The 25,046-nt window shown below is 40.6% G+C and overlaps 1 protein-coding gene across 4 annotated transcripts in view; it reads right to left on the bottom strand.

Annotated features, from left to right (window-relative positions):
* Window positions 1–25,046, bottom strand: part of rxraa (retinoid X receptor, alpha a) — a 130,283-nt gene that overhangs the window by 15,928 nt on the left and 89,309 nt on the right. The window contains exons 4-6 of one of the 4 annotated variants that reach the window (XM_042508876.1): window positions 14,626–14,785; window positions 11,797–11,976; window positions 4,715–4,899 (exon numbers count right to left, since the gene is read on the bottom strand). In XM_042508876.1, coding sequence (XP_042364810.1) covers window positions 4,715–4,899; window positions 11,797–11,976; window positions 14,626–14,785 — 525 coding nt within the window. The remainder of the gene's footprint in view (window positions 1–4,714; window positions 4,900–11,796; window positions 11,977–14,625; window positions 14,786–25,046) is intronic. The other 3 variants (XM_042508878.1, XM_042508877.1, XM_042508879.1) reach the window with 3 other exon arrangements.

Raw genomic sequence — 25,046 nt, 5'->3', positions numbered from 1 at the left:
CAGCTCAGCGCGACAGTTTTTTGTGAGCTGCGCTTCCCCCTCAAAAAAAGAAAAAAAACCCCACATAAACAGATCCAGCTAATTCATTCCAAAGAAGCAGCCCCAGCCAAAACAAAGACCAACAAAAAGGGGCTTCAGTGTGTGCCACGGTCCAGCCGCCCCTCCTCATACAAGTCCCAGGGTTCTCGTTAAACATGGCAAGCCTCATGAATGTTGTATGGCTATCTTAGCTGTGTTTACACTGACCTGGTTTCTTTGCCCATGTCTGTTGGAGATGACAGGGGAGAGGAGCTTACACTTTCCTGCAACAATCCTCCGGCATCACATTACTGTACTTACTGTTCAAGTCACAGAACAGCATTTAGGATGTGATCGAGCTACAATGGAGGAGCCCGCTGTGACCTGCGAGGGAATAATATTAACCTCCGTGTAGAAGCACAAAAGTGCACCTGGGAATACCTCCCAGCTCAACTGTTAGAGCTACTTCCTTTTCTTCTGCTGTGAAGATCCCCGCTAAATAAGCCTGGGCAAAAACTTGAGGCAGAGAGTGAGAGAAGAAATTTTGAGTTATAGGATGTTAGCCCCTTTGGCTGATTTTTTTTTAAATGCCTGCCACAAAAAAAAAAACCAACAAAAAAAAAAAAACACTGTCTTCATTCGCAGCAAATCAAAGGGTTTATAGCCACACATGCTTCCCCCGCCATGGTCGATCATCCCAGCAACTTAGAGAAATGCCAGGCTTGCATACTGTCCTATGAAATTTTCATCACTTGAGGAGGGGAGACGAAAGATTTGCCTTTCAATTTTTCATTATTCAGCTTGAACCAGACTATACTAGCGTGACAACAGGGAGAAACTTGGGTCCTCACACAGATCAGTATGAAAATGAATTGCTCAAGTGCCCCACTTTTTTAGATTGAAAAAAGAAACCGTCCTCTTATGCTGAAGCGGGGCATGAATCATCAGCTAATTATCATCTAAATAACAGCAACGCTTTCTGCCTTAAGCTTGGAAAAAGATAAGAAACTAAACCTTCATATAAATTAACACATAGACGGTGGAACAGCCATCCAGAAATAAAACAAAGACAGGAAGATAGAGGGGGGAAATGCATAGATTAGAGGTAAAGAATAAAGAAACACCCTCGGGATTCGCAAACGATAGCATCTTCTCCTCTCCCCCTCCTCCTTCTGAGAAGCCCTCTCCCTGACTGACTGAAGGCACATTACTAACGCCTGTTTAACTCCTGTTCTAGGTCAACATGAGATAAACACACTTTATTCAGGTTGGCCAGACCCCGGCCATTAGACAGTGGTGGTGGCCTATTCATGGTGTACACTCATGACCTGGGCCCTGTGATTAATTATAGCACGGGGCAGTGCATCTCAATGGAGACCTCATGGGGGGGGGCACAGGAGAAGGAGTCCTTGTGGTCAGGACAGGCTGAATGCTGATACTCTGCCAACATCCTGGGCTCCAGTTTGTTTAAAGGGTTACTTTAAAATAATGTTTTTTTGCGCCTAGCTGTACCTAGTAATGCTGTACTTACCCAGGATTATATACAGAAAGTTTCTCCATGTGTAAAGCAAGCCTTTTCTCATTCTAAACTTGTTAAATACCGCTTAGTCAGACACCGACGCACAACGGCACCTTTCGTGGCTGTAAGATACGCTGCAGCATGGCTGAACAGCACCTGTCACAGCTGTGTGATACGCCACCAGGACCAGGAGGCACCAGTTAATAATGCAACTGGAAAAACCTGTCTTGGCAGTATGATATAATGCTGGGCGATATAACACTTGTCAGTTGAAAATGCTGCCGGTAACAATGTAATAAAAGGAGCTGGAAAGTCCCTATAGGGTGGGTGAAAGGGGAGGTGGACGGGTTAAACAAACCCCTGACGTTCACTCGGTAGCCCGCTGTTCACTTCACACATGAATGTTGAGACAAACCATGATGTTTTTTCTAAACCTTACCATGTGCTTTTCTTGTCTAAACATAACGACATTGTTGCACAAGGAAATAACCATAAACACAAGATGTTTTAATGATGTTGTAAGTTTGTTTTAAAAAAGGCTGTATACATCTAACAAGCAGAAACTGTACATTTACTGTGAAAATGGCAGTGTGTTATAATAAAAGACACAACGCATTTAACAGCCTTAAATTTACTGACCATCCCAGAACAACAAACTCAGGAGGATACCTGGGAAGTCATATGTAAACGTGAATGGTATTGCTCAAGCGGCAATTTGGAAGAGCTGGGATGAGAATATGTTGGTAATGCCCAATTCCCTCTGTACTGCTGTCCTCGCCACTACTAACTCAACTGTTGGATTATGGATTGCTGCAGATAGACAGCCGCGTGCCAGCGATGAACATCAGCAAGAGGCCGTAACTAAACAGAGGTTGCAGCTACAAGGACAACAAGCTTTCAAGGCTTCCCAATATGGCCAACAGTAGAGAACGGGGGTGAACAGACATTTATTCCTGGTGCTAAAAGCACACAAAACCCAAACTATCTGCACTGCTAGATACTGGACCTTTGAGTGTAAGTAAGAGAATACTCCAAATATGGTAAACTGTCCCTTTAAATTTCCAAAAACAAAAATCTTGGCAGGAATACTTGGCATAAAGAATGGCACATAACTTGAACAGATATTAAGGAAACTTGAAAAATGATGATGCATCAGTGGGGAGCCACAAAACTGACATGCTGAATTAGGGCAGGGTTCATATGGGCGAAATCAATGCTGAAGAGGGATAACTTCTTTTGTCAATATATATCATGATATGGAAAAATATCTACGAAATGCATATAAAGTTGCAATATGAAACAGATCCAATCCAAGTTATGTTTTACTGTACTGAATTATATTTATCGAAACATTTCATTAAATTATCTGATAAATTATGTTTCGTAATGTAAAAACATCTTGCACACAGCCGGGAATTTGGTACATTTTGTGGGCTAATTGCACGATATTATCCTAAACAGATTCTACTTAATAATGTAAAAATAATGCCCTGTAGATCTGGATATCAGTGCTGTTTTCATCTCTTCTGTAGATTTTTTGGAAAGTCTCTTCGTGGTGTCAGGCAGGCAGCGGGCATCGAGGGACCCACCACGGCTGAGCCCAAACACACTCAGTGCATTAGTGTGTCTGAGCTGCCAGCCGCTCCCGCGTGACTCCCCACTCCCCTCTCCCTCTCCCTAATGTCAATGCTCATCTCCTACGTTTCCATCTGGCCCCCCAAAATAGCTCCCATTTACTCACATAACAGCCCTCACATTTCTACCTTTTACTTCATAGGACATTTCCCTCCCCTGAAGCAGATGAATCCCAAAAGAAGCCCTCCTCCTCTCCCCCTCCCTCCTTCAGTCTCACCCTGTGTCCCCTCCTCCCCCACCGCCTCCTTTGGTAGGCTGCTGCACAGCTCCTCTGTTTCTCATGTTCCAGCAGAATTCCTGAGGAAGCTGAGGCTTTGTGGGATGCTTTCAGGAACTGTCTGCCTGTTGCATTATTCATTGCTGTTAGGCTCCTCTGTGTCAAAGACAGCCCACCGTGCCCAGCTGATACTGAGCGGATAGATGAGGAAGCTCACAGCTGAATGAAGGAGCTGATACTGGGTGAACAGGTAAACCAGTCACCTCCAAAGGGACTAAAAGAGGGAGGACAAACAGTAATCACACCCATCTCAACCAGCAGGCAGCACTGATAAACTTCCAAACTGTCAGCCTTAGACTGCACAACACAAACATTCAAAAGGTTTATTAAAGCTCTTTCACTGAAGAAAATGAAACGCATTTCAAAAGTGTGTCCCTATTCTAATCCGCGTGACAATTCTAATTGGATGAGTACTACTTTTACACATAAAAATGACAAGAATATGTATGTACTAAGATTTTTTTAAAGTGTGCTGTTTCTCCACTGCCATTCAATGCAGCAAATGAGATATAAGAGCTACAAGCAGCTGTAAAAAGTGTGGAAAATGGTGGGACAGCTCCAGGGGGGAATTTGGAAAGCAGAAAATAAAGTGTAAGCCATGAGGCATAAATCTGAAAAAACATTTAACTTTCTCTGTTGGATGTTTTACTGGCAGTAGCATCGGACAGTTACAGTTTCAACAATAAATTAAATCACCATTGCCAAACCCACCAGTCTCCATTTAAATAAACAATAATTTTATGATATCTGCAGAAATTGGTCTGTTGGCCAATTCTGATATTTCATTTTAAAGCCAATATCGGCTGATAACGATGACGTGTTTATATTATTGTGCATCCCTAATACACAATAAGATGTTTTTATATATGAAAATAACAGGCACATGATTAATGTGAGTCCGTTATTTTCCCTCAGGACAGCTCAGAGTGTTTTACTGCGCCTGTACATTAGCCGCTTATTTCAGTTACAATGGAAGCTGTGTTCACACTGTAATACATTTTTTACAGTTAATTTCTAGTCAAGTTTTAATGGCTGCGAATAGAGAATAGTTACTATTATACCCTAATCATTGTAGGAGTATATATGAGTGAAAATATGCTCCCCACAAGCTCCTAGGTTAAATATAATCAAATAACCCATCATATGTATGTTTGCGAATATGTGTGCGTTAATGGTCAGGAACATGAACACAAAGTGATGACTTGTTGCAGGATTACACAGTATGTTGAGTGTTTGCAGAAGAATGAATAAAAATACCAACTCACCGAGTTGGATGGCACACCAAGGTTGGTCTCAATGTAGGTCTCAGTTTTGGGTTCCACCGCCTGCTCGGCCTCCAGGATCTTCTCCACGGGCATGTCCTCGTTGGCGCAGCTGGTGGACTCCACCTCGTTCTCATTTCTGTCCTTGGCTCGCTGGCGCTCCTCCTGAACGGCTGCATGTAACAAAACTGGTTCCGGTCACTACTGCTGTTTTTTGTTTTGTTTTTACAATGTCAGCATGTGTTCAAGAGCACATGAATGTTCAAAGAAAGATTCAGAATTGCAAGCTTGCACAATTATGACTACTAAGAAAGAATTTAGTTTTCTGTTGTTGTCACATATATGCAAGTGTGTGCCCCAACAATGACAAAAAAGTTATTTTGTAGGTATTCTTACTGATGATTTAGAATCTATCATTTCCTGGAAATGACAAAAAATATTGATGTTTCGTCCTGCACTCAACGGTGCATACCAATTTTGTGTCCAATAAAACAAAATTTTTCGAATTGTTGAGTCCCTCTCCTATACATTCTTACTGACTGGAGCACAGGACCTACAAGCTCACTTAAATGTATGCGTCATTATTGTGGTTTTGGTTGTGCTACCTCTTTGGGTTACCACCGATAACAGCGTTTTAGCAACGACGCAGTCCTGCCATTGTTGCCCGGGAAAGTGTCATCACAAAAGCACTGTTGCCGTGTTTGCACTGTAAGCCCAGCTAGCACTAGCCACCATTATTGTGGCTCTACCACCTCTATGCTTGCATGTAACGTTTATTGGCTGGTCTCTCCCTAGTTTGCTGTATTTTCAGGAAACACGTTAATATGCATAATCGCACGGCACTCTGTTTCCCGTTTCATGGGGAGTTCGTAGCTGGATCAATCGATGGTTTTCATGTTCACAATCAATCGAATGACTATGGGTAATATGAAACATTTAACTCGTAGTGACTAACCTCCCACCTCTGGGGTTACCTTTAGTCTTTCTGAGCTCATTGTTTTGGTTTTACATCTCAGTTATTGTCTTGATTGACTCTTTCATCATCAGTCACATTTGAAGCAGCAGCGGGCACCTGATGAGGGCAAACAAGTTCTGATAAACCATCTGTGCCCTACTGGCACATAAATGGCAGACTAAAAACTAACTGATGAAGAAAGTGGAAGATCAAGCCGCTACAGAGACATGTTTTCTCTCAAGGGTTAGTGGAGACCAAACAAGAACTAAAAGAAGACTGTGTGTTTTTCATCTTGTTCTCAGTAACTCATGCACTTGAGTGGCCAAACACTTATTATTGCAGCTTTAATTTTTCAACTTTTAATATTACTGAAATGGGTTCAGAGCCAATTCTTAGCCACTGCAATGGAATGAAAGATCATTTTGTCAATTATTTGTAAAAATATAAAAATATGCTGATCATGCAACGTGGCAAGGACATTCTAGCCCTTTCAGAACCATTTTTTTTTTTTTTTACCACAATGAAGTATCTACGTTTCTAATGCAACAATCTGCCTTACCTGAGTCCTGTTTGAGACACTTGAACATGACTGATTTTCTAGACTCACAAAAAGGGGGAGCGGCACTGCGCGCTGGTAGATTACTTTATTTCTACTCGGAAGAAACAAAATCATGCGGTATGAATCTGAGATGAAATGACTTGATAAGGCTGAAGTCTTTTTTTGTAACACAGTTGCAGAAGTACACAGAAGAATCTTCCCTTTGAGAGATGCTTGAATTTTTGCAGATTTTGAGAAAACAAAATTGTACATACTCTGCTGCACATCAGCAGATAACTGAATACATAGTTGGCCCTTGTTTATATGTACACTCACAAACTTGTGCAAACAATACGTGCGCGCATGCTTGGGTGAGCGTTTGCTTGCCTGTGTCACGTCTGCATGTGTGACTGCCTGCCATAGTCACTGTGTCCCAGTAAGCCAGTGAATAGTGCATGACCCCTGTATGTTTTATGCCAGTAAACATATCCAAGAGAGTTCAATCATCAATAATTGCTTCGACAGTACGGAAGGAATATATTTACGAACTTAGACCTACATTATGCACAATGCAGTAGCGTGGAAATGTTCAAGGGCTTCTCACAGCTTCCATATCACAGTGATGTGCTTTTTTATGTACCGTTCAATGACAAACAGCCAGCTCCTTTTATACACAAATCATTTATAGACACATAAATAATGCATGGTGTGTCACTCCTCTATGCCGTGCGTGGTCACCAGAACAGTTTAAAAAAAAAGCCTGAACACAAATCAATGAAGACTCTGTCTTGTATTTTTTTCCACGTTGTGTGTAAAAACTGGTTGAAGCAAAAACCGTGTTGGTTCTGTCATCTGATTGGCTTGGCAAGGAGACACAGGAAACAGTTTGTGTGCTGAGCAGACACCGAGGCTCACTGTGGCCGAGGCAAGAGAAACCGCAACTCCACCCTCAAGCAAGGATGGAAAAGATGCGTGTGTGTGTGTGTGTGTTTTGTCTTTTCAAAAGGCTATAATTTACTTAATTCAAGACACCACAGAAAAAGTGCTGCGGCTTTTTTATAAGTTTATCCTCCACACATGGATTAATGAAAAAGTTTTGGACATAAAGCGCTGAATGATAAAGCTTTTGGAAATTCAGTGTCAGCATGCAAACTTACATACACACCTGGAGAGCTGTCCTGCCTCACACACACACATCACACACACTGGGTTTTCAGGATGATCTGTCTTCTTATGTTTCCCCTACTCTGGTTTCTATTCCAAGTCCTGAATCAGAGAGGCCGTGGTCTTGTAGTGGGGGTAAAAGGAAGCAGGGGTTGTTAGAGGAGGACTGGGAAAGGGGCCCCATTTTAGAGGAACTGCTGTCTGGCGGTGGAGGTCAGCCCAAGGGTAGAATACTTGTGTTGGAGTCAGGGAGAGGTGAGGAGGGCTGAAATCATGTTAGCTTTATTCCCCCCCACCCCCACCCCCCCTCTCTTCTCCTGACTGGGAGAGCATAAATTCATTTAATCCTGTTTTTCTGTGGATTCGCTTAGCCTTTTGGGCTACTGCTGCCTTGTTCTCTAACCACAGCCCTCGGGGTGCAGGGGGAGGCTTAGGCAGCACTGAGAGTGAGGCGAAAGGCAGTAAATGATAATATCCTTGAAAGGAGTAAAGAGCCTAACAATGATATAAATAAAAGCAAGAAGGACAGGAGGGGAGGCCAAGTAAAGGTCAAGACAAATTGGCCTTGGATAGACTAGCCTCCTTTATCCTAAAAAAACCCCAAACATGCATTCTTCTTGTTTACTCACCTTTAAACAGTGACATCCAGCGCGCACACACACACACACACACACACACACACACACACACACACACACAAACACAAACACAAACACACCTCTGGTTTATACCTGCTATGCTCCTCAGCTCCCCTGGCTATACTGTACATCACTCAGTATACTCTAAATGCTCTATATTTGCAGTGGTGGATGAAGTATTTAGATCCTTTACTTAAGTAAAAGTGCTAATATCACATGGTGAAAGTACTGTTACAAGTAAAAGTCCTACATTGAAAATGTTACTTAAGTTAGTAAGTATAGTCAGGAAAATATACTTTATTATTAGTAAAAGTACCCATTGCAGGAAAATTTTATAAAACAAAAAAAAACATGTCAAAACCTTAAAATTAGGAGGAAAAAAAACCTAACCCTTAAAAATATTTTAAAAATAAAACACCCCCAAAACTCAAAATAATTAGAAAAAAATAAATGACACCCTCACATTCAAAATCATAAAAAAAAAACCCAGAAGAAAACACTCTAAACCCCTCAAAATGATCAAAAAAAGAAACAAAAACCCCAGGAAGAATAAAAAAGCACCCCCAAAATCTCAGTTATTAAAGAGAAAAAGAAAACACCCATAACACTCAAAATGATCTTAAAAATGAAAAAAAGATGATAAAGAAATGGAAAACCACCCCTAAAACTTAAAAAAAAATCAAAATAAGAAAAAGAAATAACTCAAATGTTTATCAAATCACCAGACTATTACTGATTAACCAACTAATCATTGCAGCTGTACTTGTATAAACTGGTAATTCAATTTATTTAAGTGTTCAGTTAAATGTAGTGACGTAATAAGTACAATATTTCCCTTTGAAATGTAGTGGAATAAAAGTATAAAGTGCCATGAAAAGAAAATACTCAAGTGAGGTTCAAGTACCTCATATTTTTACTTTAAGTACACTGCCTGAGTAAATGTACTTAGTTACATACCGCCACTGAATATATTCTGAAACTGTGGTGACCATAATAATAAGAGGCAGTGATTGATTTGTTCAATGTGCGAAAGAGTGCTTAACAGCACTGCCAAGAGCACTGATATTTTTAACACCTTCATGGAGTGTTAAAATTCACACCTGACTGCCACTGTTTTATATCCACCCTCCCCCATCACACACCCTGACTCTTCCTGGTCTTATCGTCTCTATCATCTGTCCCACAATGCACTTGCCAGCGCAGTGTTTACAAGTGAGGGTCACTCTCAAAGACTGTAGAGCGCTGAATGAAAACCCTTTTTTCAACAATTGTGATACTCAAGAGCCAGTACTGTATATCAAGTGAAGAGGATGCAATGACTCATGCTATCCATTAACAAGCAATGTCTGTGTGAAAAGGCTATAGCCTTTATATAAACATATCTACATATAAGCACATTGTGCCCCGTTTTCATGACGATACAAGGTAGTTATGAGTAAAAGGTGTTTCTTTTTCTTTGCCTCTTACAGTATTTGCACTTGCAGTTTTTCCAATCTATTAGTAGTTTTGTTCAGTTTAAGTTACAGTCAATTTACAGTTAATTCTCTCTTTTCTTCTGCCATGACATTTTACTCTGACTTCTTCAGTTCAGTGTATTGTTGGGTAAAACTGTTACATTCACTTCAGCACAAAACTAGGCCTAAACATCACTTTTTGTAAGCTCAGCATACACATATATGAAAGTGTTTTAGCATCAGAATTGTGTTTTGTGCTCTGTCAGTAAGTTTTTAACCAAGACGTTAGACATTTTGAGCTGACAAAAGTGTAAATTCAATGACAATCGTGATTCAGTAAAGAGAGTTCAGTTTAGAGATTTGGTGTTAAAGGCACAGTGCACCCCCAAATCAAAAACATATATGTGTTGGAGATATCGGCCATTAAGATGTTCATCTTCTCTCAAATGTCATGGTACTAGATGGTACTCAAAACCCCCAAAATACAGTTGAAAAACAGCGATGTCTCTTTCGAGAAATCATGACCCGGTTAGGCTCAAAAAATAGTCATCAGCTGGAATCCCCTGGTGTTCCCTTTCTAACTGATGTAGGAACTTCACATGTGGGAGTCTTTCATTAGCACAATGCTGTTTTGTTAATATGACTCTTTCTACCTAACTGTGACTCTACCTGTAAACTCCAAATCAAAGTTTAAAAGTAGTGTGCGAGCTTGTAGAGGCTATATTTAGTAGGACTCGTAGCTGAGACGGACTTCAGTATGATATTCATGGTATTCAAACCTTAACCATGTAAATGTCACAGTGGATGATTCTATAATCCCCAGTCTCTACTGAGGGAGGACGGGGTTTCTGCATCTGAGGAAGCGTGATTTAAGTTCGCAGGCATGTTTGATTGTTGCACCATGGATTAATCCTTTAATGGCGAAACGAAGCTCCTTCCTGTCCACATCGGGATGATATGTTGTCTGCCTCTTTAAACTGTTAATGATGCATCAGAGAGGATTGCTAAACATGCAGTGTTTGTTGTTAGGAAATCATCAGTGGAAAACTGTTCTGTTCTTGGTTAATTTTAGTGCTGTAGTTGCCAGACTTCTCATACACAGGTTTTATATAAAGCCTTGTTATGTCTGCGTTAAAGATGCCTGTGTCAGTTTGAATTTCTTTAACCACATTTACATGGATACTAAAGATAATATGATTTTAAAGTGAAAGTTTGATGAATGGCCTTTCCTCCACAACTACATGTTCTGTAAATGTGGCCTCACCATGCCACTGATTAAATCCCCACATCCATTTTAAAAAGGGCAGGAGCAGCATGTGCATTCCAGTAGCCTCTAATTTGAAGAATGCGGTGCACGCTTCCACCATGCCGTGCAATTACAAGACATTATCAAATTTGACTACTTTGATTACATTCTGCGCATTTGGTATCTTAAGCACAAAAAAATATTTGTGTTTGTGAAAACAAACTGATTACAATAACTAGGTAGGCTGTGCCTACACAAATTCCAAGTTTAGACAAATAATTAGAAGCACAAGAGCACAAACTGTGACATCCAGAGGATGCAGATGGAGCAGAAGTTCACACAGCTCCATTGGTATGTTTTTATTTCCCCAGTCTACATGAGTGAACTCCCCGAGGACTGCCTGTTCTCACAAACCCTCACTCTGTTTCCACATCCAGCAGTACTGGGTTCCTGTGGCTGCAACAGCTGAATGCATTATTCCCCCCAAAGTAGTGCTTGAAGCAGAACATTTTTAAATACAGTAGAGCCTATGGCTGCATTGCACAGCATGATGTCGCAGAGCAGAAATTACAGCTGAAAGTGCTGCTGTAAAATTGGATAGAGGCAGGATGGGAAACAAGCTGCTTTACTTGCAGGAAGCGAGCAAAAAGGGACAAATTCTAACCATGACGTCACATCTCAGGAGCTATATTTTGCCCTTTGCAACTCTGCATGTTTAACCATTCCCCCCAAATATCAAACTAAATAAAATCTTATTTTTCTGTGAGGGTTAAGTGGTGGGTTTGGAACCAAAAAGAAGCACAAAACTCATGAAATTTATAAAATGGTCGGCACAAAATTAAAAGAGTGCACTGGTTTAAAAGTAATGATCTAATGAAATTCTATTCCTTCACCGATGCCATTACCAAATATTATGCAAGTTTAGTTTGTGGTCACAAAAATACCAAATGCATTCATCAAATGCACTGCGCTGCTCTTTCATCTCCTAAAATAGGGCTCTTATCTGTGTCTTGATGTGTGTCTATGTGGATTAGTACAGATTTGAGGGAGTGGGTAAGTGGGACTTTATCCTCTACGGTATGTGCTGTACCTTCTCTCTTCATGCCCATGGCTAAACACTTCTGGTAGCGGCAGTACTGGCAGCGGTTCCTCTGGCGCTTATCGATGACGCAGTCCTTGTTGTCACGGCAGGTGTAGGTCAGGTCTTTGCGCACCGTCCTTTTGAAAAAACCTTTGCAGCCCTCACAGCTGTATACCCCATAGTGTTTACCTGAGGAGAGAGAGAGAGACAGAGATGGTTCGTCTCACGTAATGCATATGGAGAATCTTTGATGAGTCTTATTATCCCTTTTTGTCTCAGTGACTACATTTACAGGCAAACACCTTTATTATTATTCTAAATATGACAATATTCCAAATTTGATATGTGTCATGTACACAGGTCAGGTGGATATTCCAAATAAGCCATTTTTCCGAATTTAGCAATTTTCGAATTAGACCTGGCATTTTGCTGTTATTAGTCCTGTTTTAGGTACATTTGTTGGACATGTATACAGCACATTTGGAACTTAATCAGGGTTTTTACAACAGTTTGCATCACACTGCCTTTTGCCTGTTCACAATCAGCTCTGTGCATCATCATTGCACACATTTTGTAATGCATTTTTTGTAATGTTTGTTGTGATTTTCCATATGATTTTGTTCTTTTGTTAATATTTTTTTGTATATTTAGGTGAAACTGTTGACGTCCTGGGACAAAAGACGAACTTTTTTTTCTGACAACAAAGCGAAATCAAGTGAAATAAAAAGAATAGTTATGATCAGAGACCTATTAATTTGGACTGACTGTGTGTTTGGTGGGGGTTACGCTGAGGTGGCTGAGGAACTGAAGGGGGGACCCCCTGGAGGTAAGCTGCAGGGGGCCTCATTGACTGGCATTACGGTACTGTTCTCACATCACGTTGAGGTACAGGACGAATTGCCTCTTTTTCTGTTCCTTAAAGCTCTTTATACATGTGATATATGATGGGTGAAGTCCATTTGCATTCTCCAGCACTCCTCAAACAGTTTCTTTGTTGGCTCTTTGCTGGTCAGACCACCAGAGAAGATAAATACAGCCTCGGAGCACGTTTAAATGAAGCATGACTTGCTATTAAACATTGTTTTGATTCCCCCCCTCGGGTCCATGTAGCAGCGATGACGCAGGATGACACTGAAACTGTCCAATGAATTAGATATCCCGCTTCATCCCTGAGCTGAAAACCTTTCCCATGAGTGACGGGTTGTGCCTGGTTTCCCTCCCGACACAGCGCTTCTCTATTTCAGTCCAAGCTGTATTGAGGTTTGGTTTCATCAGACCGTACAATCTTTTGCCTCATGGCGTCAGTTTCTTTCATGTGCCTTTAGGCTGCTGCCCTCGTATGCATTTTCTCAGGAGTGGCTTCTTTCTGGCGTCTTTGCTGTGAAGCCCAGATTTCTGAAGAATTCCTTTGACTGTTGTCCTTCCAGGAAGATCTCCCACTGCAAGACGCTACAGTGTGTAGTTCTGCCAGAGCGGTCCGTGGGGCTGTTCTCTGACCAGAGTTCATCTTTGGAGGTTTCTCAGTGTGGTCAGAGCACCAGCTTTAGTAAGATGCTGGGTAGTCCCACTTTCTTTTCATTTGGCAATAATAGAGTCCTGCGTAATCCCAGCTGTGGAGAAATTATTTTTATACCTTTTGCAACAATTCTTCCCTTAATTATACATAAAACTCCCTGAAAATCCTGGTTAGGCTTTGACTCATGTGCACTTTTAAGTAGTCATCTTTGTAATTTCAAAGTATTTTTAAGCAATTGTGGGTACATCTGTCTTTGACAATACGGCTCATTTTGTACAGATGAGTCACAAAAAAATGAAGCTGTACCACCAAACAGTAGAAACAGGGAAAGCAGGGTGAATCATCCTGAAGGCACGCTGCGCTTTTATTATTTTCCCATAAGAAACGGATACCCACTGGTCATTCAGTGGGTGTCCGTAGAGGTTATTTTCATTATTTATTAATCTACCAATTATTTTCTTGAGTCAACCAATTACCAACCAATAAAATACCAGAAATAGTGAAAAATCCTTGGTGTAATTTACCACAGCCTGAAGTGACATTTACAAATGGTTGTTTTATCCGGCCTACAGTCCAAAAATGCTCCTGAAAACATTTGAGATGAGAAATATGCAATCCAGAAACAGAAGCCTGGTTTAAATTTGATCAGCACTGCTTAGTTTGCTAGTTAATTAGCACTCTGCCTGACGATGTGAGGAGCTGCAGCTCTATCAGGACTGTAAATACTACCTTGAAAAGATGGTTAAAAGCCGCTCAGCTCTGTACTTAATGACCTTGAAATCTTCATAACTTGTTTTAATCTGACAAGCAGCGACTGTGTTTTATTTATGATATGCTTTTTTGGCTAGTTTTATGTTGTACTTTCTGTCTCGTGTCTTCTTCTTTGTATCACTTTACATTATGCGCTATTTGTGTATACTGTTTGTCTTTTTTTGAATTTGTACATCTTTATATTATCATGTTATTGTGCTGTGTCTTTGTTCTAACCTGCTGAGGGACTGCAGATAATTACATAGATATAACCTGGTATGGCGCATCAAATGGTAACATTTATGTTTTGAACTGTACATGGTTGCTTTAAAATGAATAAATAAACAAATAATAGTTTTACTGTTTTTCAGCATAAATTTTCAATATGAAAATGTGGAGTACAGCTTGTAATTTAAGCAACAGCCCAAAAGCTGAGAGGAAGCAACAAGATCTAGGCATTGGCTATTTTTGAAAATCTGCAAAGTATCCCTTGAAGAACATGAAACCAGCAAATGTTTGTTTGTTTTTGCTTTACAAAAAACGACTTTTATTCACAGTCTGACGTCACTCACCTGAGGAGCGGTCACCACAGATGGCGCAGATGTGTTTGGTGAGCGACAGGACTGTGCCTGAGGGCTGGGCGGGCACCTTCATCACACCGTTGATTCCCAGCGGGGGCTTGATGTCCTCCGTACTGCTGACCGAGTTCATCGGAGAATTTAGCTGGAACATCAACACACACAAATACACACGCCGACAGGTTACAAAGCAGCTCCCCTGAACTCAAATATGGCAACATCACACACGCCGTTACACAGGGCTGTGACATAACTGAACTGGTGCTGCATAGTTATCTGATGACATTATCTGCTGAGCGGCCAGGTCTGCTAAGAAAACAGAGAAGGTTTCACATACAAGCAGGGAGAATAAAACTGAGTGGAGTTATGTCATGCAGATTGTCATGAACAATTTACTAAATACAGAATGTGAAAAGGATATTATGACTTCTGATACTCAATACAGATGGCCAGCAGTCCAGGCAGCAGCTCTTTTGCCCTCTTTCATTGCTCTCCCGCCCCCCTCTGTTTCAGATCTAAATCTGGCACAGCAGGATCCTGCACCACTCCACCCCAGGAACTCTTTTATTCATGCTCTCAACAAGCCCCGCTGGCTCCCGAATGTTCAGCACGAGCATAACTCCACTGCAAAATTTAAAAGTACAGCGGAATAAAGAGACAGCATTTGTTTTAGCTGCGGTGCAACTGCAGCCTCAAGTCTAACTTCAATTGCTGCCTCCCTCCCTCTCTGAAAAAAAAAAAAAAAAAACAGCTTAAATTAATCTCAAAGTGACCTCTCTTCACCTCTTGCTAAAAGTGGAGAGCAAGGGGAGGCTAATTATTATAACTAGCACCATGCTGTTTCCAGAGTAGATAAACGTTGGGGGGCAGGATATAAATTATCCTAAAACGCTAAATGTACTGAATGGAACAGGCACTACAGGATGCAGCTAACCATTAGCACTATCTCGTGAAAGAAAAGTAAAAGCACTAGTTTGCCTGACTAGTCTAACGTTTGAAGGACATTACACAAGAGGAAGAAAAGGGGAATTTAAAAGGGATATATTCAGACAAGTTGATCCCCAACAAACGCACACCCATGGCAGAAGAGTGAGAGACAGAGCAGAGTTGGCAGAGCAGCCACAGGGGCTCATATAGCTGTTTTCATTAAGTTACCACATATGAGACATGTGATGGCACAAACACATCTTGGCTCTATATATAGCGGAGATAACCTTTCTCTGTCTGCGGCGATTAGTCAAGACAGAAGAACAGTTTTGTTTCATGATGATGAGACAACCATGCTGGTCTGAGTAAGTCTGTCCTCCTCAGCTGTGTTTACGGTGATCTGACAGAGTACATTAGCGACAAACTGTAAGAACATACAGATGTATACATCGCTTTCACAAACATATGGTATGTAAACCAAACTGCCACAGAGTGCTAATGAATGTTGATGATGTGGCTCCGAAACTCGACATAGAGCATATTTATGCATATACTGTATATATATATAGCTGGGGCTGCAACTATAGAAACTTTTTATGGATTATCCATATGATTTATTAAATAATCTGATCAGACTTCCTTAAAAGACAGAGCTGCAATATTCCTGAAAGTTAGATTTAATATACATACACTGCTGTGTAGTCAGCTTGTAAAAGGGAGTAGTGCTGAAAGGAATAGTTAATTAGTCCAACAGCTAAATGTATTAATAGCTTAAGTGATTTATCAAGCAAAAATACAGAGACCTCTCGGAAACTGACTATGAGAAATACAAAATAAAATAAAATAAAATAAAACTACATATTTGTACATGTTTATGTATTTTAGTATGAGTGAACTTATCCATAAACAGTATACGACATACAGTAAATGTCAGTCAGCATGCCCTCAGTTTGGAGAAGCAGACTGGAACCTCATATGGAGGTTAAACAAAGTACTGTTTTGGAGGGGACAGCTACAAAACATATTTAAGCCACCTAAAAAAATCACTATCAGATTAAGTGTATGCTACATTGAGTGTTTTCACTACTTTACCTTAATGTAAAACAGTGATGTCCGATGGTAAAACAAGACTGTTAAATTGCTCTCTTCAAAGCATAGTAACTGCCCTCTAAAGGTTGAAACCCAGCTATTGCATTTGAATTTTGCAATTGGATGATCCTGGTAGCGGGAGCCAATTACAGAGCCCAATGTCACTGCCTGTTGCCGCCCTCTCACCAACCCACTACTTTGTGTGTGTGTGTGGAGCAGGGAGGTGCTGTGGATCAAGAGGCAGCACGAATGGGTGACTGAGCAGGGATTTAGTTATTCTTTAAAAGAGTTAATTCCGACTCATTGCTGCCATTTCTTTTTTTTTGCTTTTGTTTGCTTCAGTGTCACACTCAAGCATGCTTCTCCTGTCTATGGATAACTACACCATTCAACCCCACATAAAAAAAAATCACAACTATCCCTTTAAAGGCTGATATATCCTTCCCATAACACAACTCAACAACATCTTTCATTCGACAATCTGTGCCACACATGACAAAACTCCCAAGTGCCACAGAAGAAATACAACACTGTTAACACAGACTGACTTGTAAATTGACCCCTTTCCGTATGACGCTTCCCTGTAACATACTGGACGTACTGGATAATAGCTAAAACATGTTCAGGTAAGATATGAGTTCTCTTAAAGTATCAACCTTTAACATTTGTTATGATGCCATAAAGATGAAACAGCTGCTTTGATACACATAGACACAGAAAAACTTTTATATGCACAAGTTCACCATAACAGAAGCTTGCATGCATGTATACGCAGATATACCACAGGAATGTGCATACAGGCCAGTTCACACGTAGCTGCTGTAGCTCCTGGCATCTCATTTCACCTTACACTCTGATGTTTGATTCTTCTTAAATAGCTTCAAAGTTAGAAAAATGTCTGCAATGCCATATACGTTCTTGCTTGAAGCTACAGTATACAGTGCTTAGACGGACTGAAATATTCTAAACCATGGTGCTTTACTGTCACATCAAATAAAAAATTCTAGATTCTTCTGCATCATTTTATACACTTTCCACATAATTCAGCATGACATATGTGGTGTCACGGGAACTTGACTTGAAAAACTGACTGGAATTTCCAATATAAAGCTTATGTGGGTTTGAGTGTTTGGCTGCATTTGAATGATGGATCCACTGGTGGGTTTCAGCGGGTTGAAAAGGTGAAAGCCCTCTACCACATGAAAATGTTTAATTCACACCCCAACACACACCCTTGGCCTGCTCTTCACACCCTGTTTACACAAATACACACTGAACTGAATGCAACACATACACAACGATTGAAAGGTACCTTATATGCTTTTCCTTATTTTTTATCATTTACTTTATGTGCTCTGCTACATGTAGCTACATAATAACATCAGAGAAACACTCAATCTTGGCCACCAAAGATGTTGATTTCTCCCTGACTTTGGATCACTTTCCTGCTGGAACATGTCCCGTTGTGAAGATTTTTGGTTTGGAAGCTTTTATTGGAGATTTTCCGCCGCACAGGTGCTGCTATACTCTATTTCAGTCATTGTCCAGCTGCAAGTACGCTGCTACATTCTCACATCAAAGAAAAATGTAATCTTTGTTGCAGATGTTGTTAATTTCTCCTCAATTTCGAACCATATCCCCGCTGGAAAATGTTCGGTTGTGAAAATGTCAGTTTGGAAGCTTTTATTGGCGATTTTTTTCACGGTGAGGGTGCCTCTATTACAATCACTCTCCGGCTTCAAGTACACTGCTACATACAGCTACATCATAGCATCAGAAAAACATGTTATCTAGGTTGCCACTTTTGCTAATTCCTCCCTGATTTCAGATTATATTCCTGCTAGAAAATTTTTGGTAAGGGATATTTAGCTTTAAAAGTTTTCATTGGTGCATTTTCACAGTATAAAGTGCTGCTATTTACCACTAGAGTCCCTCAGTTGGACTGATGATGCAGAGGCAGCCATTTGCAGAACACCTGGATATGCGGACCAATCAGAGCAGACTGGGGATTTTTGGGAAAGGGGCTTAAAGAGACGTGCTAAAATGCAACTTCTCAGACAGAGGGTGAATACGGTAGCTCCAACACAAACAGTATGTGGAAAATAAAGTGTTTTTTGAACATTAAAGCATTTAAACATGTTCTAGTAGAAACCCAAACTACAAGAATGAATGTGAAAATGAGCATATTAGGTCCCCTTTAAGCCTTGGGAAAAAAACATTAAGATTATTTTAGGTTATTATACTGCACAGGTTTCTTTGTGGTATTTTACATGCTATTTCATTATCAATATCAAGAGAAAAGGCTTGTCTTTTGCAGAATATCACACATATGGTCATTTGTTTATACTAAAGTGATACTAAATGCATCGTAAAAATTATTTATAAAATGAAATTGAAAAACTTATTTACATGTATAGTGGACACTTAGGAGCAGAAGAGCTATTATTATTAAAATTATATGTTGGCAAAATACTGCCTCAAGCTGAAAAAGCCTTCCTTGTAGGGAAAAAGACGATTGTTGAGAGCGTCTCCAAGACAGAAAGGCACCAAAACAGCTGCATCACTTGTCTGGAACCAGCTTTGGCAGCATGTTGCACAGACCCACATCTCTGCACATTCACCCACACCCACGCATACACCCATAAACACACACACCCACACCCACACCCACACCCACACACACACACGCACAGACATAACATGAGGTCTTACCTCAGTTAAACGCCTGAGTCTAGTCTTTTCCCCTGCAGTGCAGCGCTAACAGAGCTGTCTCCTTTGCTGATATCGTCTCTATCAAACCCTCTGTCTGCCTGACAGAAAAGACTCTTACACTCACAATCTATTTTCAGGAAACCTGCAACTTAATCTCAGAAACATTGCTCCAAACAGTGGGGCGGGTAGGCTGGGGGGGCCTTTCTTTCTCTTCTGCCCATGGCAATGGAGGCAAGGCGGGGGGATTAAAGTGGCTCAGAACTGGTTCTGGAAATAGAATACATGCACCCTCCCCTACAACATATACATGTGACCCTTCACAGGGCGGTATGCCAGCTGTGTGTTCAGCTGAATCGTCTTGGGATAGCCCCTTTGACAATCCTCTATCGCTCATTTTTTTTGAGGAGTAGGCTTGGCTTCAAAGTTTTGCAGGCTTCGGGAGAGAAACAAACGAGGGGCATCTAATATGAAGGACTCGAAATGTAGGACATAAGATTCCCCGCAGTACAATGTACAACACGAGAGCCTGAAATGCTCCAGCTGAATAACACTATTTTATGTGCTGGAGGTGTTATGTAACATGTTGTGAAGGACATTCGATTGGTACATCCAGTACAGTGGGGGTCTCTGTCTGCTTGTGGGTGTCAGATTCTGCACAGAATTGATATATGTGATTATATGTTCTGTGCCATCCGCTGGCTTTGGCGTAACACTGCGATGTTCAAACATGTAAAAGGGGATGAATTAAGGGGTGTTGATTCTGAGGAGCTGAGGATGAAGATGACATTTTACTGATCAAGGGATGCATCCTGTGTGTTTGTTTGTACTAAATACATAAATATGGTAGAAAATATTTATGTACGCTTACATTTATACAGTGTTTCACTTTAAAAATACAATTTAAAGAAAAGATAATAACAATAGACATTGTTTTGGTTGTAAGGGGGACCAAAGGGACGTTTGCCCAGGGCACAGAATATGCTAGGTCTGGCATTGTAGATGAATCTTTATGGTGTATTTTAAGGTAAATATATTAATCTTTTGATTAAGAAAGACTCAAAAGATAGCAAAAAATGACCATTACATGTTCTGAGGCACACTTTAAAACCCATACATATTCAATAAGCAAAAACATAAAAGTGAGAAAATTAGAAAATGTTGACATTTGAGAAACTGGAACGAGCAAATGTTTGATTTAAACTCTTAACTTAATTTAATTGTAAAACATTGCTGTCTTTTAATTGTATGCCCATCAAATAATGAAATAGAAGTGAAACATGTAATAAAGGGCAAAAATCAGCAACCATGCCAAGTATTTTATTGTACCAATACACAATAAAATATATAATCTCACTAAAAACTTATACAGTTACTGTTGTGAGTCAACTTAGCTTAGTTATCTTACTCAATCCTTTTTAATAGAAAGAACAATCCTGGCAGCAGAGCAGGTCCTTTAAACTATTAGTATGCTATGACAACACGCATGGTGGTGAAACAGAAAGAAAGGAGTCGTCCCCCGAGTGAACAGAGGAGAAAAGGAAAGAAGAGCGGAGACGGTGGAGGCCTCTGCTTAAGACGGGCTTAGCTTGATTCAGAGAGTCAGAGCACAGACTTTGCTCATAAAGACACTTCAAAAGGAGACATCAAATCCTCGCGCACCACTCCTCAATGCACAACCCTCATGTGGAACTTCAGTTGCTTTCCAGTTCAAGGGCACCTTTTTTTTAACACGGAGAAAGTTATCTTCACAGTATTCTTTCAAAACGCCCTTACAGAATCCCATCCTTCATAAGGCTTTCCATTCTGCAGCTACAACATGGCCAAGAATAGAACGCTCTATTTTACTGTTATACATCTCATTCCCCAAAATATCATTCCAGAAACCGATGATTAATTTTTACAACTTTAATTCACTTTTGCTTCGAGGCAGGAAAAGTGTCCAAAGAGCAAGGAGGTGTGAGCGGACAGGATACAAATCTTGTGTTGACACCTAACCAGCTGCCTCCTGAGAGGTGAGGACAGAGATCAGGTCACTCATGATAACCCCGTGTCACCTTTCACCTCTGACACCTTGTGACAGTCACTTCCTCCTAAAAGCAAACTTATCTCAGACTTCTCACAAAGTATGGGAGGAATGAGTAAGAACTTTCTTCTCATCCCAGCGGCGTGAGTGTGTGAGTCTTATCTGGACACGTATCAGCAGAGATGGGGATCGGGTTTCCACACTGGGGTGTTTTTAATGGGGCAGCTCCTCTGCAGTCCTCGGGGTGTATTCTGAGTCAGACACCCTTTGGGATCGATTACAGCACTGTTACATGCTTGAAAGACACCTGTTTGAATGCACACAGCTCACAAACAAGAGCTAATCAACAGACAAGTGGGTGCGAGCACAAACTACACAGAATAGTTTAGACTGCAGGTCAGTTATTCTTGGATGAACTTAGGGGTCAGCTGCAAATAGGTCTGACTGCAAATATGAAGTCACGCTCAGGATACACAAACAGGCAGGAAAGACAAATTTCAGTCACTACAACACGTGTCACGCGTCTACACCAAATGACAACAGTAAAGTTGGCAGTTCTGTGTGCTGAAATGTCATTGTAATGTTCAAAAGTTTGGCTATACATTACACCACTCTATTCACATTAAGTGTATTGAATGAAGTATTTGTATTGGCACCGATACTATCATTTTTTAAATGTTACCCTGCCCAAATCAACATTGTTAGCACAGGATCAAATGAAACAAAAAGCACCCTGCTTTTACATGCAGGCTCACAATCTGACAACCCAAAATCATAATTTTTGATGCTTTATTAATGACCTGCAAGTGAATACAATTACTTATTAACCATTAATTAAGTCTTCAGTGACACCATGAGGTCTGCCATATTGTAAAACAGCTTCACGATTATTGTCACTCAGCCTTGATAAAACGCTCTCTCTCCTCCCACTGGATGCTATTCAGTAGAAGCAGACATTATTCTCGACAGCTCGGAGGTTTCCAACACTCACCCCATGCTGTGCCACAACAGATAAAATGAATCATTGCAAGCACTGCTGGCGCTTATGAGTGTGTGCGTGTGTTTTGACAGAAACTTTTGTTACAGTGAAAAAAAGGATATTAAGACTATCAGCGGCATGAAAGGCAGCGAGCCTTACAGCAGCGGAGTGGGAATACGCTGACTGACTTTCAGCTGTTGTCTCACCTCAGCCTGGCTGTATCTGCGCTTGTGTTTGTCTTAAGTGTTTTTGGCATCCATGGGAGTGTGTGTACACGTAGGGGCTGGGTCTGTGGCATGCATCCTGTATGTGTATTTTTAACTCTTGCATCAGGTTTGTATGCGTCTGCTAGCATGTTCTGGATTTTATGTGTGCATGCATGCGTGTGTGTTTTGTTGGTATGTGTGTGTATAACTGTGTCCTTCTGGCTTTGTGTGTGGGTGGATGAGCATGAGGGCTGTTTTTATAGGAAACAGTGCTGCTCCTGTGGGCGCTGCACTGCCTAACACTGACACAGCAGCTCTTATAACCCTGGAGTCACTCTCCTCTCCTCCACACCGGTCTTCTCCAGTGTTTGTCTTTTCTTTTCTCCTCCTCACTTTATAAATTCTTCATAGTGTTTGAGTTGTCACAACCTTCTCTCTCAGCCCTTTTCAGAAATAAATAACACTTTTTTGGGGTTATTTTCACACCTAACCTGGTTTGGTTTGGTTTAAACAAAATGATGAATTTGCCTACTTTGTGCTGTTCATTTGGGTTGGTGTGAAAATTGTAAATCAAACTCTGATGTTGACTAAGAAAAATAAACAACAACAACAACAACAAAAAAAGATGGTTTAGTCAGCTTCCAAGCGGTACAGTTTGTCTGTGGTGTGACAGCAGGATTTCATGATAGCAGATATATGATTTTGGCAGAAGCAAACTACATTTAAATCTGTCTTTTGCCTGCAAACTATCAATAAAGTACACTTCAAATATGTATACATGTTTTTCTCTTATCAATCAGAATGTGAGAGGGTGTTCATATATCCTATTCCGTGTAATTTGGCTGTAATAATAAATGCTCACATATGAATCAGTAAAATGCTGAATGACCTCCTTTAACTCACTGGAATGTGGCTGCCCCCTGTGGGTCCATACAACAATGCCAAAACTGCCCAAGTCCTTATCACCTTTCATTAAAATGCGTTCTGAGTGACTGCACTGCAAAAGCATAGTACTTGACCACGTGAAAATACATGTGTAAATACACCCAAAACACGCTGAGGACAAATTGTCATCTGATCAGCCAAACCACCTCTGGATGTGGTCAGGGACACATTGTGACCACATTGAACACGTGCAAATGCAAATGTGTTTGGGTGAGATTATTCCAAACAAGTGAGGTAGCAGCCTCACCAGTTAGCCAGCCGAGCTACTGGCAAAGAAGCAGCAACAGAACTTAAAGATATCCGATGTGAATGGAGTCAAGGCAAGATCAAGCATCTACTTTCAGTTTGGTTTGACAAAAGCTTACTAGTAAAACTTGGCAAATCATAACAGCCAAACCATTTAAGAAGCAATGGCTAAGCAAATGGTGCAGAACCGCTACAATTGGTCCTGCTGCAATGCCAACAAAAAACTGAACACATGAAACTGGCATACAGAAAAGCCAAGGACAACAAAAGGGAAAACTGGCAGGAGCAGGACAACTTGTCTCTTTTGGAATGAACTGGATGCAGTGCTGATCAACCCACATTTTGCTCTGGTGAAGGACTCTCTTTGCTTGTAAAGAGCTGTTGTGAGCACAAATTGGACCAAAAGTAAAATGCAATCGTTTTTCCCCTTAAGGCCTGACCAAAGTGACCAAATAATACCGCCATGTGATGACAAAGTGTGACCATTTCATTTTTACCAATGAGCTATTTAGATATAAACTTTTGTTTAAGCACTGTTTTTTTTGTCAAATTCAGAGTAAATTCTGTCACTGCAACATGTAAAAGAAGCCATGATATCAGCTGATTGAATTTACATTTATGCATACCAACAGTCACACAGCCTCCATGGTTATCTTACATAATGCCCACCAACCCAATAATAAATCAACAATTCGGGGAAAAGTTTCATATATTGCTTTTCAGACACTGACTGGACAGTAAATGTGTGTATCAAATATAAATCAAGTGCATAAATGATCTGTTTTCCCAAATGCAGCTTGCCCTAACTTGTATGCTATTAGCATGAATTTGGTTCATTGTGCTATTAAAAATGAAAAAAGTTGGATTTTATTTGACCGCGCATAACATAGCCAGGTGGGAAAACCAGGTTAATGAGTTCAAAACACAGTTAAAAAATGTCTAATAAGTGTGATCATGCTCATGTGTGTCATCTGATGGTCATTCAATGATTAACTGAAGTGCTTCTATTGTCCATTAGTAAGTCCTCCAGCAATTAACCCGACCATCAGTTTCCTTTGTCAAAAAAGCAATTAGTATTTCCATTTTCCGACTGTACTGTAAATCAACCTGTGAAGAGTATATTCCGCTACTGTTTCAACTTTCCACTGCTATGTCCTCCAGCGTGTCATTGAAAAGACTGTTGATTGTCTTACGTGTCACTCAGTGATGGATCAAAAAGCATTTTCAGCGCCAAAATGAAAGCCCATCCAGTGATTCATCCTGCAGTGTGTCCATTATCATCAAGCCG

Source organism: Plectropomus leopardus, chromosome 20, assembly GCF_008729295.1.
Source record: "Plectropomus leopardus isolate mb chromosome 20, YSFRI_Pleo_2.0, whole genome shotgun sequence".
In the NCBI taxonomy this organism is placed as follows: Eukaryota; Metazoa; Chordata; class Actinopteri; order Perciformes; family Serranidae; genus Plectropomus; species Plectropomus leopardus.
Note: the sequence above shows the minus strand (reverse complement) of the source record. Positions and strands in the feature narration are given on the sequence as shown.